We start from the raw sequence: 18176 nt of genomic DNA, 5'->3' as shown, positions 1-18176 counted from the left end.
GCAAAAAAAAAAAAAAACAAATAATAGGAGTTTCAGTGGTGTGTACAGAGGCTAAAAGAGAAATTGGCAATGAGATAGTCCTTAGAAGAGGAAGAACAAACAAGTAGAAGGTAAGGATGCGAGGATGTGAATGTAGATGAAAAACATATAAGTAAATAACTGGCCTGAAGCTTCTGAATAATAAACTTTTCTCCTAAGTACCCCCCATCCATCTCCATCTCTTTAGAAACAGCCTCATGAATAGTTGGGACCTGATTACTTCATGTTATTTTTATATTATCTACTTTAAGACTTCGCATGTAACATTTTTTAATGTTGTGGTTTTTTTTTAAGAATATATTTAAATAACTTTATTTAAGGAGGTCAGTTTTAACCAACATTTCCATACCTAATACTTGCTAGGCATTGTACTAGGCACTGGAGAAAAGTCAGATGGTTTCCTTGGGTTAAGGAGCTTTTTTAGTTCAATATGGGTAATACAGAATGACCATGTTCTCAGGTGTCATATTATTTATCAGTCATTAACAGGTTAAGTCTGAAGTATTCAAATTGTACTTTAGTATGTAATCAAACTAGAAAAAAAGTCTTGCCAGACAGTCATGGCCTGAGTGTTTTACTGTTCTAGACCTGCAGAAGACTCCGTTTTGGTGTCTAGATGCTTGGAATCTGTTATACCAGGGGGCTTGACTTTCCTCCAAGACCACTGGGTTATAAGATACATTCTCCTTTTCCTTAACCCTCATCCCCCAATTGTATGTATTGTACATGCTCTCGCCTTTTTATTTCTGGAATTTAGGATAGGACTTCCCAGGTGGTGATAGTGGTAAAGAATCCACCTGCCAATGCAGGAGATGCAAGAGACATGGGTTTGATCCCTGGGTCAGGAAGATTCCCCTGAAGGAGGAAATAGCAACCTACTCCAGTATCCAGTATTCTTGCCTGAAAATTTTCATGTACAGAGGCTCCTGGCAGGCTATAGTCCATGGAATCATGAAGAGTCTGACGTGACTGAGCATGCACGCAGAATGGGGTTGTGGGTAACTCCTGAATTTTGAGTAGTAATGAGGCCAGTGGTCATTCACTGTTCTTTGTACACTTCTCTGGCGATATGGTTTCTTTGTGCTTCTCATCATGAACACCAGCTCCTAAGAGATGGGCCCATAGACAAGTATTCAAACAACATTAGCCAGTTCACTTTTTTCTTTTAAGTCCAGTTGGATTTTTCCAGTTACAGGTAGCTCTCATTCTCTGTGTCTCTCTGTTGCAGGGGGTGACCATGGCTATGTGGGTGCCAGCAGCAGAATGTCACGACGAGCACACTTGTGCTCTGCTGCCGCCAGTAGTTTATTAGACATCGACCCTTTAATTTTAATACATCTCTTGGACCTTAAGGACCGGAGCAGTATGGAAAATTTGTGGGGCTTACAGCCTCGGCCCCCTGCTTCACTTCAGCCCACAGGTAAAATATGAACAGTAATTTTCCTTTTTTCTGTGCTTCTCCAAAAGAATTCTTAAATTTAAATTCAGATATCTTAAGTGTTGGAACATGGTATGTTTCTGTCACAAATTGATTTTTCATTGTGTTTTATAAAAATATATCAAATCAGTTTTTTGTTATTGTTCAAAGGCATTTTGTACAAAAATAATGTCAAAGTACCAGTAAGAAGGTTTTTATATGATTTGCCTTTTAGATTGTGACTGCTGGGCAGTTTGATCCATGTGAATTACAGTCCTCTTTGGGAATGGACTTAAAGTTTCGCAGGCCTCATGAGTACCCTGATGTCTAAGTGTGTTAATTAAAAATAGAAAAAGAAGGTTTACTCATGCTTTGATGTTCAGTAGCCTAAAAATGTATACCAGTTAGCAGCAGTATTTTTTAAAAATGATTTGTTAGAAAAATTACATTTGTATTACTGTAATAGGATGTATACACTGACACAAATTTAGATGTATAGTCAAATGTGGGCTTTTTAAACTTTAGACACAGGCTTTTCTCTTTTTTAAACTTACACCTGTTAACTTTATTTTTATAGTTTGGTTGTGTTGGATCTCTGTTGCTGTGCGCAGGCTTTCTCTAGTTGTGGACATCAGGGGCTACTTTCTAGTTGCAGAGAGTGGAGGCTACTCTCTAGTTGTGGTGTACAGGTTGTAGGCACACAGGCTTCAGCAGTTGCAGCAAGCAGGCTCAGTAGTGTGGCGCGCGGGCTCAGTTGCTCCACAGCCTGTGGAATCCTCCCAAACCAGGAGTTAAACCCATGTCCTCTGCATTGGCAGGCGAATTCCTAGCCACTGTGCCACCAGGGAAGTGCTAGACGTTTACTTTTAAATGGCATACTTTGAAACCATTTTTGTTGGAAAGCTTTCTAGAGTAAACTGAACATTTTTCCAACCTTCCTAAAAAGAAAAAGCAGTACTTTACAAATCAAATCAGTGATTTAGAACAGTGACTTTGATGCTTCTTTATAGCAGCAGAACTCACTTTTCAAGTAGAGTTTAAGGCAGAGCCTCAGTGTAGAAAACAGAGAAATAGAGCTGCTTTAGTGGAAGATAGATCAGAACTTAGAATATTTAGTTCTCTTTGTTCCTAAAGTATACTTCCTGAAAGCCTGGGTCCTCAGTTTGAAAGACTGTCTCCAATCAGGTTAAGAAACAGTTGCCTTTTTCTGTCATTCAAGTACATTTTGTATTATGCTCTTATAAAATAGCACTTATCACATTGTATATGATTTCTTTCTGAGGCATTTTTATTGTAGAAAGTTAAAATTTATAAAATTATAAAGAGAAAATTTAAATTACACATAGTTCTTGTGATCAACAAACAAATACCCTTAAAAAAAACTTATTAGCAAAGATTTTGCTTAAATTATAACCATTGTTGTTTGCAAAGACTTAGTGAAAGAAGTAAGTTCTGGATCTCCAGGTGGATGTATATGTTGTTTTAACCTTTTTGAAGGAAAATTTTGTAGTAGATGTAAAATACCTCTATCCTTTAATCCTGTAACTTCATTTTTAGGAGTATATTCCAAAGAGAAAACAACCAGAATTCTTTGAAAATATCCAACAATACAATTATGGTTGAAAAATTATAGTTGTTCAAGGAATAGCATATTTTATAGACAAGTAAAATCCTGTTTTTGAAAAATTCAGTGTCAGAGAAAAGAATGTAAACTACATAAACAGAATAAGATCTCTGTTCTCTGAAAGTTTTCTATTAAAATGGATAATATAAATGAATTGAGTTTTAGATCAAAATGATTAAAAAGTCAGCGACAAGGATGATGGGGTAAGAAAGAGAAAGGAAGAACAAGGTTTGGATTTAAGCATATTGAGTTTGACATACCAGTGGGATATCACAGTAGAGATGTTCAGCAGATAGGTAAAAATTAAGACTGAAATACAGGCAGTTATCTGCTGAGAGGTGATGCTGAGTAATTAAAATGAAGGGAGTAAGATTGCAGAAGAATGAGTTTCAAGAGATCCTTTAAAAGGGCTAGGGAGATAGTTATGGTGACCATCTGTTGTTACTGCGTGTGTGGGAGATGAGCCAGATGAGGAGCTTTGGGAGAGGAGAGAGTCACAGAAGCCAAGTGGAAAACGACCTTTCTGTGCGAGGACGTTTAAGGCTGACGTTGCGGAAAGATCCAGGTTTCTTTTTATTAAAATGCTTGCTTGAATTTCAGTGTTCATTTTGTATTCTTTGTGTATTTTTCCTTCTCAATCTGTGGACTTTCATTTCCTTTTCTTGTCTTATCGCATTAGCGAGAACTTCCATAGCAATCGGAAAGGAGTGGTGAAAAGGTGTCCCTGATCTTAATGGGAAAGTGTTTAAGTTTCTCACCAGAAAGTATATTCTAGCTGTAAGTTTTCCATAGATACTCTTTTATCAAGTTGAGAAAGTTCTCCTCTATTCTGAGGTTTTATTGTGAATGGTTGCTAGATTTTGTGAAAAGCTTTTTTTTTTTTTTTTTTGCATCTACTGATATGATGTAAATAGATTACATTAAATGATTTTTGAATATTGAACAAGCCTTGTATACCTGGGATAAATCCCATTTGGTTGTCATGTATGGTTTTTTAAATATATTGTTTAATTCAGTCTGCTAATATTTTATTGAGGGTTTTTGGTATCTGTGTTCGTCAGAGATACTGGTCTGTAGTTTTCTTGTAATGTCTGACTTTGATATGAGAGTAATGCTGGTCTCATAGATTCAGTAAAGAAGTATTCCCTCTGCTTCTTGTGGAGACTGTAGAGAATTTTATAGTTTCCTCTTTAAATGTTTGGAAGACTTCACCAGTGGATCCATTCGGGCCAGATGCTTTTTGTTTTGGAAAGGTATCGTTACTGACTGAATTTCTTTAATATATACAGGCCTATTCATATAGTCTGTTTTTTCTTCTGTGAGTTTGGCAGATTGCTTTTCAAGGAGTTGGTCTGTTACATCTAGGTTATCAAATTTGTTGGCATAGAGTTGTTTATGGTGAATGCCTATCACGTATCAGGCTCACTCTAGGTTTTTGTTCTTAACCACTGTTTCATAAAAGGGACATCATAAGGGGCATCAGGGTATGAACAGCTGATAGTGTGGCTGAACCTGATTTTGAGGTATGCGCAGTGGTAAATAGAAAGGCAAGTTGGATCTGTTCTGTGAAAGGCTTGCCTGAGGAATTTATTTGTAGTGAACAGTGGGTAACCATTGTTTCAGTTTAGGAATAGTTTGATTCAAACTATATTTTAGAAAGCTTGCAGTGTTAAGAAAAGTATCAGAAAGGAAAATTTAATCAGGATATAGTTGTAGATGTTTGTTTGTCATTCCCAGTATAAGAGGACAGATTGATACGTTTCTGTGTATTTTCTCAGTCATTATGATGTGTGGAGCTGGGGTAAGATCTTCAGGATTTTTTGACATTATAAAAATTCTTTTAAACCTCTAGGGAACAGATTAACCTGGGCAATGGAGAAGTAGTTTACTTAGAGCAGAGTTATGCTTGTGGAAGTAGAGCTTATGGGGCTTGTCAACTAATTGTAATATGGTAAAGAGGGCTTCCCAGATGGCTCAGTGGTAGAGAATCCACCCACCAACACAGGAGGTGAGTTCGATCCTGAATCGAGAAGACCCCCTGGAGGAGGAAATGGTAGCCCACTCCAGTACTCTTGCTTAGGAAATCCCTTGGACAGAGAGCCTGGCGATCTACAGTCGCAAAAGAGTCGGACACAGGTTAGTAACTAAACAACAACAGAGCACTCTTAAGTGGCTTAGATTACCAGAACGGGGGTGGCAGGGACAGACACTGAAGTCTGGAGGAGGAGCTGTGGATACCTGTCCTTCTTGGAAGAGGTGAGGGAGTGTCATAGATGAGCCTCTTAATTCTTAACCTACAACTTGACAGATTCAGAAAGGCCTCTCCTCCTCAGTGCGGTGAGTATCCTTGTCAGGTTCCCGTGGTACAAGATTCCATAGCACTTTTACGCTCTCCTGCCTTGGCACTTACCACACAGTCCTGGAATGGATTTTCACTTTTTCTCAGCTGGACTGTGAGCTTTGTGAGGGCAAAGAGTGGGTGTTTGTCCTGTTCACTCTTGTATCCCCTCCCTAGCCCAGTGCTTAGCATTTGAAACAAACATGCAACCCACTCCAGTGTTCTTGCCTGGAGAATCCCAGGGACGGGGGAGCCTGGTGGGCTGCCATCTATGGGGTCACACAGAGTTGGACACGACTGAAGTGACTTAGCAGCAGCAGTAGCAGAAATTGTTTATTGACTGATTATCAGGTAATGGAGGTTTGTTTAAATCTATTTTGTATTTTCCCATTTGGGCTTCTTTCTTCTGAAAATTCTTGTCAGTTTCTAGTAATAATAAACTAAACCATGTGGATTAATACACGTTTTCTTATTTAAGTCCAGGTAGATGTAGGGTGGGAGGTGACAGCCACAAAGATTTTATTTAGCAAAACATTTTGAGTATTTTGTGCTGTGTAATCTCAGCCTCTAAGTTATTCACATTCTACTTGTCTGTCTTCCTTACTGTAATATAATGTGCTCTACAAAATTCGGTAAGAATTGATTTGAAAGGAGGGGAGCAATTGGTGGGTTTAGGTGCTTGAAGAAGGAGACATTTCCGATCAGACCTGGTAAGTTTGAGTTGGCAGTGAGAGCAGAGGGAGGAGGATGCTGCAAAGGGTGAGGACAGAGCCTGGCTGCAGGGCAGAGCTGCATGGCTGCAGGGCAGAGCTGCATGGCTGCAGGGCAGAGCTGCAGGACTGGGGGCACTGAGCCACCGGGAGGCAGAGGGGAAAGCTGCAGAAGTGGGGGTGGCATCAGATCATGCAGGGCCTGTGTGCTCTACTGATATTTCCTCAGTGATTCTGAGCAGGAATGTAACATCTGATTTGAGTTTTAAAAACTGCCGTGATACTTTGGTGGACAGTGGGTTGAATGGGAGCTAACGCTGCACAGTGCTTTCATAGACATTGGATCTCCTGAGCCTCAGGACAGCCCTGTTACAATATATATTATTGTCTTGAAGTTGGAAGATTTAAAGAAAGTTACAGCAATTAAATGGTTGATCTGAGACCAAATCCTGGGTTTCTAACATCTCTCCTAATAGTCTATTGTGAATGCTTTCAACTGCAAGTAGCAAAATCATGCTAATTGTGGCTTAACCAATAGTAATAAAGGCACTTTGTTATACATATTACATCTGGAGGTTAGTGACTCTATGTGCATCAGGTTTTAAAGGCAGGGCAGGGGACGGGCTTCCTGCACTTCTCTTGCCTCTTCTGGCATGGCGTTAAGATGACTGCCACAGTTTCAGGCATCATTTATTCACAGGAATGTGTCACTAGCAGGAAGGGAAAGATGGGATGTAAAAGACCTATTCCTGTGATGCTGGAGAGCAAAGTTATTAAGATCACAAAGTTATTAAGACTCTGGAGGCAGACTCCTTGGTTTGAATTCAGGCTCCTCTACTTTTAGCTGTATCCCCAACGTAATAAAATCTCCCAGTCAGAATGGAGGTTCTCTCTCCCCTCCCCGCAACTTTGGCTGAAATTCTTAGTCATGTGCCCACTCTAAATGCTCCAAGAGGAATAAGCTTAGACCAGTCGTAGGCTCATACCCTCTGGGGCCAAGCAAAGGACACCTCTCACTGCCCTGAGCAGTGCTGGCCTGCCTAACACCTAAACACAGTCTGGGTTCTGCGGGCATGGTAGAAATGAGGGAGTGGCTGTTGAATACACTGTGGTGTCTGCCTTTTCCCTCTCTTATGGCATAGGTTGTTGCAGTGTGTGAGCAGGGTCAGCTGTCATTCTTGCTAGGAAAGGACTTGTTCCTCTGTCTAGTTAGGGTACCTGTTAAGGAGTTTAGGGGGTGTTTTTTGGGGTAAGGAACTTGATTTCTTCTTGCTTTGAGTCAGTCGTAATGTTCTTTGATTTCCAGAATCCCTACTTCCTTTCTCTCCTGCATAGAAATTGTGTGTTTTTCCTTGCTTGTTTCTCTCTTTTTTAATATTTGAGTTGGGGAAAAGAAGTTAAAAACTTCAACTACTTTCTCTTAGAAGAAACAAAGTATTGTTAGTTTAATGACTGCAAAGACTCAGTGACAGGGAAGTAATTTTTTATGATATTCCATGGCACTTAATAGCTGCATCTGCATTGGATAACAGTTCAGTAAATTACCTTTTTAAAATGAGTTAGACTGTATATTTTATATACTATGTATAACATATTTGACTAAGTGTTTGGCTTTATGCTTTTTCTGTTTTTTTTTTTTTTTTAATTGTGGACATAGTATAGAAAATTTGAGAAAAGTGAATAAATATAAAGAAGAAAGCACAGGCAGTGTGGCAGCTTTTAAACTTTTTAGGGTTAAATGTATAATTCAGATTTGAGTAATTATAATGTGAAGAAATAGAGAAAAACAATAGAATGGGAAAGACTACAGATCTCTTCAAGAAAATTAGAGATCCCAAGGGAAAATGTTATGCAAAGATGGGCACAGATGAAGAACAGAAATGGCAAGGACCTAACAGAAGCAGATGAGATTAAGAGGAGGTGGCAAGCATACACAGAAGATCTATACAGAAAAGGCCTTAATGACCCAGATAACCATGATGGTGTGGTCACTCACCTAGTTTCAGACATCCTGGAATGTGAAGGCAAGTTGGCCTTAGGAAGCATTACTACAAACAAAGCTAGTGGAGGTGATAGAATTCCAGTTGAACTATTTCAGATTCTAAAAGATGATACTGACAAAGTGCTGCACTCAATATGCCAGCAAATTTGGAAAACTCAACAGAGGCCACAGGACTGGAAAAGATCAGTTTTCATTCCAATCCCAAAGAAAGGCAATGCCAAGGAATGTTCAAACTACCATACAGTTGCACTCATTTCACTTGCTAGCAAGGTAATGCTCAAAGTTCTTCAAGGTAGTCTTCAACAATACATGAACCAAGAAGTTCCAGATGTACAGGATGGAACCAGAGATCAAAGGCAGGGGAACCGGAAATCAAATTGCCAACATCTATTCAATCATAAAAAAAGCAAGAGAATTCCATTAAAACATCTACTTCTGCTTCATTTTTTAAAATATAAATTTATTTTAAATTGGAGGTTAATTACTTTACATTATTGTATTGGTTTTGCTATACAGCAACATGAATCTGCCACAGGTATACACGTGCTCCCCATCCTGAATCCCCCTCCTTCCTCCCTCCCCGTACCATCCCTCTGGGTTGTCCCAGTGCACCAGCCCCAAGCACCCAGTATCATGCATCAAACCTGGACTGGCGATTTGTTTCATATGTGATATTGTACATTTCAATGCCATTCTCCCAAATCATCCCACCCTTCCCCTCTCCCACAGAGTCCAAAAGACTGTTCTATACATCTGTGTCTCTTTTGCTGTCTTGTATACAGGGTTATTGTTACCATCTTTCTAAATTCTATATATATGCATTAGTATACTGTACTGGTGTTTTTCTTTCTGGCTTACATCACTCTGTATAATAGGCACCAGTTTCATCCACCTCATTAGAACGGATTCAAATGTATTCTTTTTAATGGCTGAGTAATACTCCATTATGTATATGTACCACAGCTTTCTTATCCATTTGTCTGCCGATGGACATGTAGGTTGCTTCCATGTTCTGGATATTATAAACAGTGCTGCGATAAACATTGGGGTACACGTGTCTCTTTCAATTCTGGTTTTCTTGGTGTATATGCCCAGCAGTGGGCTTGCTGGGTCATAAGGCAATTCTATTTCCAGTTTTTTAAGGAATCTCCACACTGTTCTCCATAGTGGCTGTACTAGTTTGCATTCCCACCAACAGTGTAAGGGGGTTCCCTTTTCTCCACACCCTCTCCAGCATTTATTGCTTGTAGACTTTTGGATTGCAGCCATTCTGAAATGGCGTGAAATGGTACCTCATTGTGGTTTTGATTTGCATTTCTCTGATAATGAGTGATGTTGAGCATCTTTTCATGTGTTTGTTAGCCATCTACTTCTGCTTCATTGAGTAGGCTAAAGCCTTTCGCTGTGTGGAGCACAACAAACTGTGCAAAGTTCTTCAGGAGATAGGTATACCAGATTACCTTACCTGCCTCCTGAGATACCTGTATGCAGATCAGGAAGCAACAGTTAGAACTGGATATGAAACAACAGACTGGTTCCAAATTGGGAAAGAGTATATCACGGGTGTATATTGTCACCCTGCTTATTTAACTTATATGCAGAGTACTTCATGTGCATTGCCAGATTGGATGACTCACAAGCTGGAATCAAGATTGCTGGGGGAAATATCAATAACTATGGATATGCAGATGATACTCTACTGGCAGAAAGTGAAGAGGAACTAAAGAGCCTCTTGATGAGGATGATAGAAGAGAGTGAAAAAACTGGCTTAAAACTAAGATCGTGGCATCTGATTCCATCACTTCATGGCAAATAGATAGGCAAAAAATAGAAACAGATTTTATTTTCTTGGGCTTCAAAATCAGTACAGACAGTGACTGCAGCCATGGAATTAAAAGACACTCCTTGGAAGTAAAGCTTTGACAAATCTAGATAGTATATTTAGAAAGCAAAGACATCACTTTGCCAACAAAGGTATGTGTAGTCAGAACTATGGTTTTCCAGTAGTCATGTATGGATGTGAGAGTTGGACTATAAAGAAAGCTGAGTGCCAAAGAATTGATGCTTTTGAGCTGTGGTGTTGGAGAAGATTCTTGAGAGTCTCTTGGACTGCAAGGAGATCCAACCAGTCAATCCTACAGGAGATCAACCCTGAATATTCATTGGAAGGACTGATGCTGAAGCTGAAGCTCCAATACTTTGGCCACCTGATTGGACGAGCCGACTCGTTGGAAAAGATCCTGATACTGGAAAAGATTGAAAGTGGAAGGAGAAGGGGATGACAGAGGATGAGATGGTTGGATGGCATCACCAACTTGATGGACATGAGTTTGAGTAAACTCTGGGAGTTGGTGATGGACAGGGAGGCCTGCTGTGCTGCAGTCCATGGGGTCGCAGAGAGCTGGACAAGACTGAATGACTGAACAACAACTAAATGTGACCCAGATTTTAACTTCGTAGGTGTGAATAGAGTTATGACACTTGTATTTGTTTTCATTAATTAAATTTAATACATGCTTTTAGTGTTGGTACCACCTAAAGAGCTTCAGTGACTTGCACCTCAGATTTGCCTGTATGCACAGTACAGAATGGTTTCATGAATGTTAAGGTCTGTGTTAACATGACTTGTTACTTCCTCTCTGCAGCATCGTATTCTCGAAAAGATAAAGACCAAAGGAAGCAGCAGGCAATGTGGCGAGTTCCCTCTGATTTAAAGATGCTGAAAAGACTCAAAACTCAAATGGCTGAAGTTCGATGTAAAACTGATATAAAGAACACACTTTCAGAAATAAAAAGCAACAGTGCTGCATCTGGAGACATGCCAGCAAGCCTCCTTTCTGCTGACCAGGCAGCTCTGGCCGCGTGTGGGACCGAAAACTCCAGCAGGTTACAGGAATTGGGAATGGAGCTCTTGGCAAAGTCCTCAGTTGCCAGTTGTTACATACGAAACTGTAAGTGAAAAAGATCCTCTTAGTTTTATTTCTCCATATGTCATTTGGGAAACTCGGGGAGAGGTTATTTTCAGAATAATAATATTTAAAGATCTCCCTCAGTGTTACTTAGGACTACAAATACCTACAGCTTTTTCTTCCATCCAAAACTGACTTTGTATATTTTCTGCTATATAGCAAAGTTAACATTTCTTGATTGCTTATTCTGTACTGGGCAATAAATAAGACAAAATCTTTACTCTCATGAATCCTGCATGCATTACTCATGTGATAGGAATTGGACATTCAAATGTGTAGACAGGTAAAGATTATTTCAGTAGATAAAAAAAGTCCTGTGAAGTCCACAGCAGAGGAGTCGGGTGGGCAGAGCAAGTGAAAGAAAGTCCCTCAGGAGGCAAGCGTTGAACTGATACCTGAAGGTTGAGGAGTGGGGAGCTAGCTGTGCGGAGGTCTGGGGGAAGCCTTTTTCAGGGTAAAGAGAACGGAAAATGCAAAGTCACTATCAGGATTCACTCTTCATGTCTGAAGGCTGCAGGAAGGCCAGTTTGGCTGAACATGGTGAACTAAGCAGAAGGAGGTAACAGGAGATACGTCAGAGAGACAGGATCTGGATCAGGCGCGGGCTCAGTCGCTAAGTTGTGCCTTGACACTTTGCAACCCCATGGACTGTAGCCCGCCAGGCTCCTCTGTGGGATTTCCCAGGCAAGAATACTGGAGTGGGTTGCCGTTTCCCTTCTCTGTTAGATCACGTGGGTCTTGTAAGACCTCAATAAGCAGTTTGAGCTTTATTCTGATTTTGGGGGGAAGTCTCTAGACAATAAAAATCAGAGGGGTGTTTATGATCTAATATACTTCTGAAACAAAGATTGCTTTGTTGTGTGGAGAGGGTCTGAGAAGGATTGAGAGTGAAAGTTGTGAGACCAGTTTGCAACCTATAACAATAGCTTGTATGAAATACTGTGACTTATTCTGGAGTTTCTGCACTGAGTAGGTGGACTTGCTCATAGTCTAGCAGCCTTCCTTTACTGAGGTTCCAGTCTTTTTTTAAGTCTCCCAAGGATCATATATAACTAGTGCTACTCTAGATACACAGGAGAGAAGTTCATCTGGTACATACAGTGGATATTTTAAACCACGAGGGCTCAGTTTTTTCCCACAAACCTGGTAAGAAAGGGTTTAGGAAAAGAGAAAAACTAAGAATGATGTTTAAGTGTTTGGTCTAAGCAACTTAGTGACTGGTGGTATCGTTAATTGAGATGCAAGTTAAATAGGAAGAAGCAGGTGTGGGATGGTGGGCCATAGGGGCATCATGTCAGGAGTTTTTTACAAACCATGTTTGGTTTGAGATGTCTGCTAGATCTAGTAAAGTATCTTATAGGCAGTTGAATGCTTTCGTAAACCTGAAGTATATGAGGGTAAAGCTGGATATAAGCAGTTGGGAGTCAGCAGTATCAGGTGTTCAAAACCAGGGATCAAGTATGAAGGGAGTTCAAATGGAAAAGAGAAGTTTGGTTCTGTGCACTTAAACATTTAAGAGCCTGTTAGGGAAGCTAGCGAAGGAAATTGAAGAGAGCAATCATTAGGGCAGAGAACAACAAAAGAAATGAAATCTCAAAAAAAATTTTTTTTTAATGCATCTCAAAAAAGGTGGATTCAGAGGCATCAAGATGAAGGTTGGGTGAGCCTTTTTGGAACCGTTCCCATGGAGGGTTATAGCAGAAGTGAATGAGGTGGGAAACCAGAGCCTGACTGCTCGGCTCCTTAGAGAAGCGTCACAATAAATCGGGTGGTTCCTGGAGGAGTGGGGGAATCAGGAAGGAGTTTGACATCTGTGTCTTGTTTTCCTTCTCTTAAACATATCTGCTTTTTTTTAACCTCGATTTTTTTGGTGGTAAAATATATATATTAATAACATAAAGTTTACTATCAACTTTTTTTTTGAGAAAAAAAAAAGAGACTCCTTCATTTTTATCATTTTTCTCTCCTTTTTTCTTCTAGTTTTATTGAGATGTAATTAACCTACAGAACTGTATAAATTTAAGGTGCATAGAATAGTGATTTGGCTTACATACATCAAGAAGTGATTACCACGATGAGTTTAGTGAACATTCGTCCCCTCGTAGATACAAAATTTTAAAAATAAAATGGTTTTTTCTTGTGAAAACAGTTTTATCTTAGGATTTATTCTGTTGACAGTTTTCATATACGTATCTTAATTATTGTTAGCTGTATAATTCAGTGGCATTAGCTACATTTATGCTGTTGTGCAGCTGTAACCACTGTTCATCATTTTATATACTTTGAGTAGGAACTCGGTGTTCCCAGTTTTGTACTCTATGGTAACCACTGTTACACTTTCTGTTTCTATAAACTTGGTTATTCTAGATATCTCATATAAGTGGAACATGCAGTACTTGTCTTTTTGTGTCTGACTTATTTCACTTCAGCATAATTTCTTCGGTCTTCATATTGTAGCAAGTGTCAGAATTTCGTTTCTTTTTAAGGCTGAGTAATACTCCCTTTTATGTCTGTGTGTGCTATAGTACGTCTATCCTTTGATCTCTTGATGGACGTTTGGATTTTTCCCACTTTTTGGCTGTTATGAATAATGCAGACATGAACATGTATGTGCAGCATCTGTTCAGGTGTCTGCTTTCATTTTTTCGGAGGGTATTTACCTAGAGTGTGATTGCTGATTCATGTTGTAATTCTGTGTTTAATTAAAAAACAAATTATTTTAATCATGATAAATTTTACCACATTTTATTAAAATTTACTATCTTAACCTTTTTAAGTTTAGTTATCAATGGCATTGAATATTACATGCATATTGTGCTACCAATGCCAACATCCACCCACAGAACTTTTTTTTAATCTTGCGAAACTGTCTCCATACCTGTTAAATGATTGCTGTCTCTTCTTTCTCTCTCGATCCCCTCGCAGCCACCATTTTGCTCTCCGTCTATGAATTTGATTACTCTGGATACCTCATATAAGTGGAAACTTATTTTATTTGTGATTGGCTTATTTCACTTAGCATAAGCTTCTCAAGGTTCATCCATGTTCTAGCGTATGTCAACATTTTCTTCTCTTTTATGAATGCATAATATTCCACTGTGCATTTGTTTTGATGGATACTTGTGTTAATCATATATGTGAGGGTTTACTTCTGAGCTTTCCATATGTGTGTTTATTAAAATGAGATATATTAATGCTGGATACTGATGACAATAATACAGCAGAGATGAATAGGACGGGGTAACTGCTAAATACATAGAATTCTTTTGAATAGAGGTGATAATTTAGTAGAAAAATGAGTAAAGGTTATGATTACGTTATTAAGGTAAGAAGAAATACCAAAGGACGATGAATGTATTAAAAGATACGGAACCTTAACTAGTTGTCAAGGAAATGACAATTTTAAACCAAGAGAAGTAAAGCTTTTTGGATGGACTTTTGCAGAAAACTTCTGTTGCGTATTTCTTCAGGCACTTCCCTTGTTGTCACTTGTTTTTGTTTTCTGCTAAACATTAAGTTTAAAAGGTTTTGTTTTCAACATCTATTAATAGTATTCATTCTTTGAGGGTTTAATGTTTTAATTTGAAGGCTTTTTCAGCTCTAAAACAACACTTAACTTTCTTGGTTCTGTTTTTATTTTTTAACTTTTTTACATTTAGTCCATTATTCCATATGTAACTTGTTTTCCATGACAGTGTGTAAATTCAGTGACCACCCTGCCCAACCCATCCACCAAAATGAAACATGTTTTTTGAAGAGTCTCTTCTGTTCAACAAAATGAAATTCATTTTTTATATTACATAGACCACATAGTTCTGTTTTTAAATTCATTCATACAGTTGGACCAGGTGGAATTGGCAGTGGGACACTTCTTTAAAACATACGAAACAGCAGTCCGGTATTGTTAAGCCAGTGTCTGTTCCGTTGCCTACCAGGCCCACATTCCTTTCTGTTAGCCGTTGTAGCTTTGGTGATGTGTTTGCCTTCACTTTGTTTTCAAGATGTCTTTGATGGTTCTTACATGTTTACTTTTCCAGAAAAACATTTTGACTTGAATTATGTTACATTTAATGCATTAATTAACATTTAATTTGATGAATTGACATCTTTTAAGTATTAAAGCATTAGATTGAGTAATGTGGTGTTTCCATTTATTCAAGTCATCCCTGGTGGTTCAGATGGTAAAGCGTCCACCTGCAGTGCAGGAGACCTGGAAAGGTGGTTTTTATCGAGTTGAAAAAGATACCCTTTCCCTAACCACAATAATGGTTAACATTTACAAAGTGTTTATTATTTAACAGATACTATTCTAAGTAGTCTAAGTCACATGTATTAACTCACTTAATCCCAACAATGACTCTGTGAGGCAAGTTATTTTTATCCCCACCTTACAGAAAAAGAAACTGAGGCACAGGGCATTAAAGGTTCCTGGAGTTTCACAGTGGTAATTGCAGAGCCAAGAACTTTGAACCTTAGAACCTGTGACTTTCACCATTTCACCATGTACTTCTTTTCCTGTTGTGAATGAAAAAATGCGTGCCATAGCAGTAAACAAAGGATGTTACAGCCTTCAAGCCCCTACACCTTCCTGAGGGAACTGAGAATGAGAGTCTTAAAGGAACTGTGAATGAGAAAGAACAGGATACTGGCCCTAGATGGCTGAGTGCAGTGAAAGTGAGAGTCTCAGCTGTGGCTGACTCTCTGCAACCCCGTGGACTATACAGTCCATGGAATTCTCCAGGCCAGAATACTGGAGTGGTAGCCTCTCCCTTCTCCAGGGGATCTTCCCGACCCAGGAATCGAACCAGGGTCTCCTGCGTTGCAGGTGGATTCTTTGCCACCTGAGCTGTCAGGAAGCCTTAGATTGCTGAAGTGCATATTAAAGGAATGATTTCAGTGAGCTCAGACTCTGGCATCTTCCCTTATGTAGAAAAGTGCTGAATTTGTTAACTTGTGATATCTTGTGTTTTTTTAATTAACTGTCATCTTTTGGTGTTCCAGTTACCTGGTGTTTGTTGCAAAAACCCTTACATTTTTCCTCCCTTGACTCTTCAGAGTGGTACCTCAGAAGTCCTCAGAAACTCTGCCAGATAAGACATAATTCTCAACTTTTAGGTTGTACATTTTTTTTTTCAGTCAGCACTAGTTACTAAGAGTTTTTCTAAGTCAAGAAGTTGTATAGAATAATATCAGATGCTTGTTTGTCATCTGTCAAAATATTCATATTTTGCCCTTTTACTCTCTGAACACAGAGAATTGCGTTATTTAATACTGACCACGCCTGGAATTCTAGGATGAGTCTGTCTACTTGGTTGTGGTTTGTAATTTTTTAGTGCATGGTTTTTGACTCTGAGCAACATGGGTTTGCACTGCATGGTCCTCCTATCCACAGCGTTTTCAGTAAATCCACAGTTGGTTGAGTCTTTGGATGCTGAATTACTGATAAGGAGGACTGACTGTAAAGTTATCCCCTTGTTCTTTGCACATGTGGGATCTTAGTTCTTCTTCAACCAGGGATCAAACCTGTGCTCCCTGCAGTGGAAATGTGGAGTCTTAAAACCACTGGACCACCAGGAAGTCCCAGCTAATTCTTAGGATTCTTGAATATGTAGTAAATAAGTAAAATTGAGCTGTGGTTTCATTATTCTATCATTAACATATTTTAGTTGTGATTTTATGCCAATTGCATAGAATAAATTCAGAAGCCTTTGTTCTTTTCGATGCTAAGAAATTATTTTAACATGACATCTGTTTGTTAAAAGTGTAATGAAATTCATCTATAAAACTATTGAGTAATTCTTTGGGGAATAAAACTTCAAACAGCCTTTTTCATTTCTGTGTGTTTACTGTTGTCCTCATATTTCTTTTGCTTCTTATATCAATTTTCATAATTAATTTTCCTAGCAAATTCATTTTATTAGATAAATGTATTGGCATAAAGTCATTTACTCTGTTCGTTAAATTTTAAAAACTCCCTCTGCATATGGGATGCTAACTTTTTGTTATATCATTGCTTATTTGTGTTTTCTTATTTTTTCCCTTGACTTGCTAGAAGCTTGTCCATTTTATTCATCTCTTCAGAGGCCTAGTTCTTAGATTTATTTCATCTTCTTATTGTTGTTGCTCAGTCACTCAGTCGTGTCTGAGTCTTTGTGACCCCATGGACTGTAGAACGCCAGGCTTTCCTGTCCTTCACCATCTCCCAGAGCTTGCTCAAACTCATATCCGTCGAGTTGGTGATGCCATCTAACCATCTCGTCCTCTCTCATCCTCTTCTCCTCCTGCCTTCAATCTTTCCCAGCATCAGGGCCTTTTCCAGTGAGTCAGTTCTTTGCATCAGGTGACCAAAGTATTGGAGCTTCAGCTTTAGCATCAGTCCTTCCAATGAATATTCAGAATTGATTTCCTTTAGGATTGACTGGTTGGATCTTCTTGCAGTCTGAGGCACTCTCAAGAGTCTTCTCAAACACCATAGTTCAAAAGCATCAATTTTTCAGCACTCAGCCTTCTTTATGATCCAGCTCTCACGTCCATACATGACTACTGGAAAAACCCCATTACTGTGACTAGACGGACCTTAGTTGGCAAAGTAATGTCTCTGCTCTTTAATATGCTCTCTAGGTTGGTCATAACTTTCTTCCAAGAAGCAAACATCTTAATTTCATGGCTGCAGTCACCATCTGCAGTGATTTTGGAGCCCAGGAAGATAAAGTCTGTCACTGTTTCCGTTGTTTCCCCATCTACTTGCCAGGAAGTGATGAGATCAGATGCCATGATCTTAGTGTTTTGAATGTTGAGTTTTAAGCCAGCTTTTTCACTCTCCTCTTTGACTTTCATCAAGAAGCTCTCTAGTTGCTCTTCACTTTCTGCCATAAGGGTGGTGTCTGTCTGTCTGTCTGTTAATTTCTGCCTTCACGTCTGTTAATGCATCCCTTCATTTTCTTTCCTTAACCAGTAGCTCATGTTTACTTTTCAGTGAAGAAATTGGTCATAATTTTTTCTCACAGCATCTCTTTTCCCCCCTAAATGTACAGTTCATCAGTTTTTTTATTACAGAGTTTTGTGACATTCACCATT

The 18176-nt window shown here is 39.0% G+C and overlaps 1 protein-coding gene across 8 annotated transcripts in view; it reads left to right on the top strand.

Annotated features, from left to right (window-relative positions):
• Positions 1–18176, top strand: part of TRIM37 (tripartite motif containing 37) — a 141513-nt gene that overhangs the window by 92107 nt on the left and 31230 nt on the right. For all 8 annotated transcript variants that reach the window (XM_069602626.1, XM_069602624.1, XM_069602631.1 and 5 more), the window contains 2 exons: positions 1268–1459; positions 10776–11081. In XM_069602626.1, coding sequence (XP_069458727.1) covers positions 1268–1459; positions 10776–11081 — 498 coding nt within the window. The remainder of the gene's footprint in view (positions 1–1267; positions 1460–10775; positions 11082–18176) is intronic.

This window comes from Ovis canadensis, chromosome 11 (genome assembly GCF_042477335.2).
Source record: "Ovis canadensis isolate MfBH-ARS-UI-01 breed Bighorn chromosome 11, ARS-UI_OviCan_v2, whole genome shotgun sequence".
Taxonomy (NCBI): domain Eukaryota; kingdom Metazoa; phylum Chordata; class Mammalia; order Artiodactyla; family Bovidae; genus Ovis; species Ovis canadensis.
This window is presented reverse-complemented; position numbering and strand designations above follow the sequence as displayed.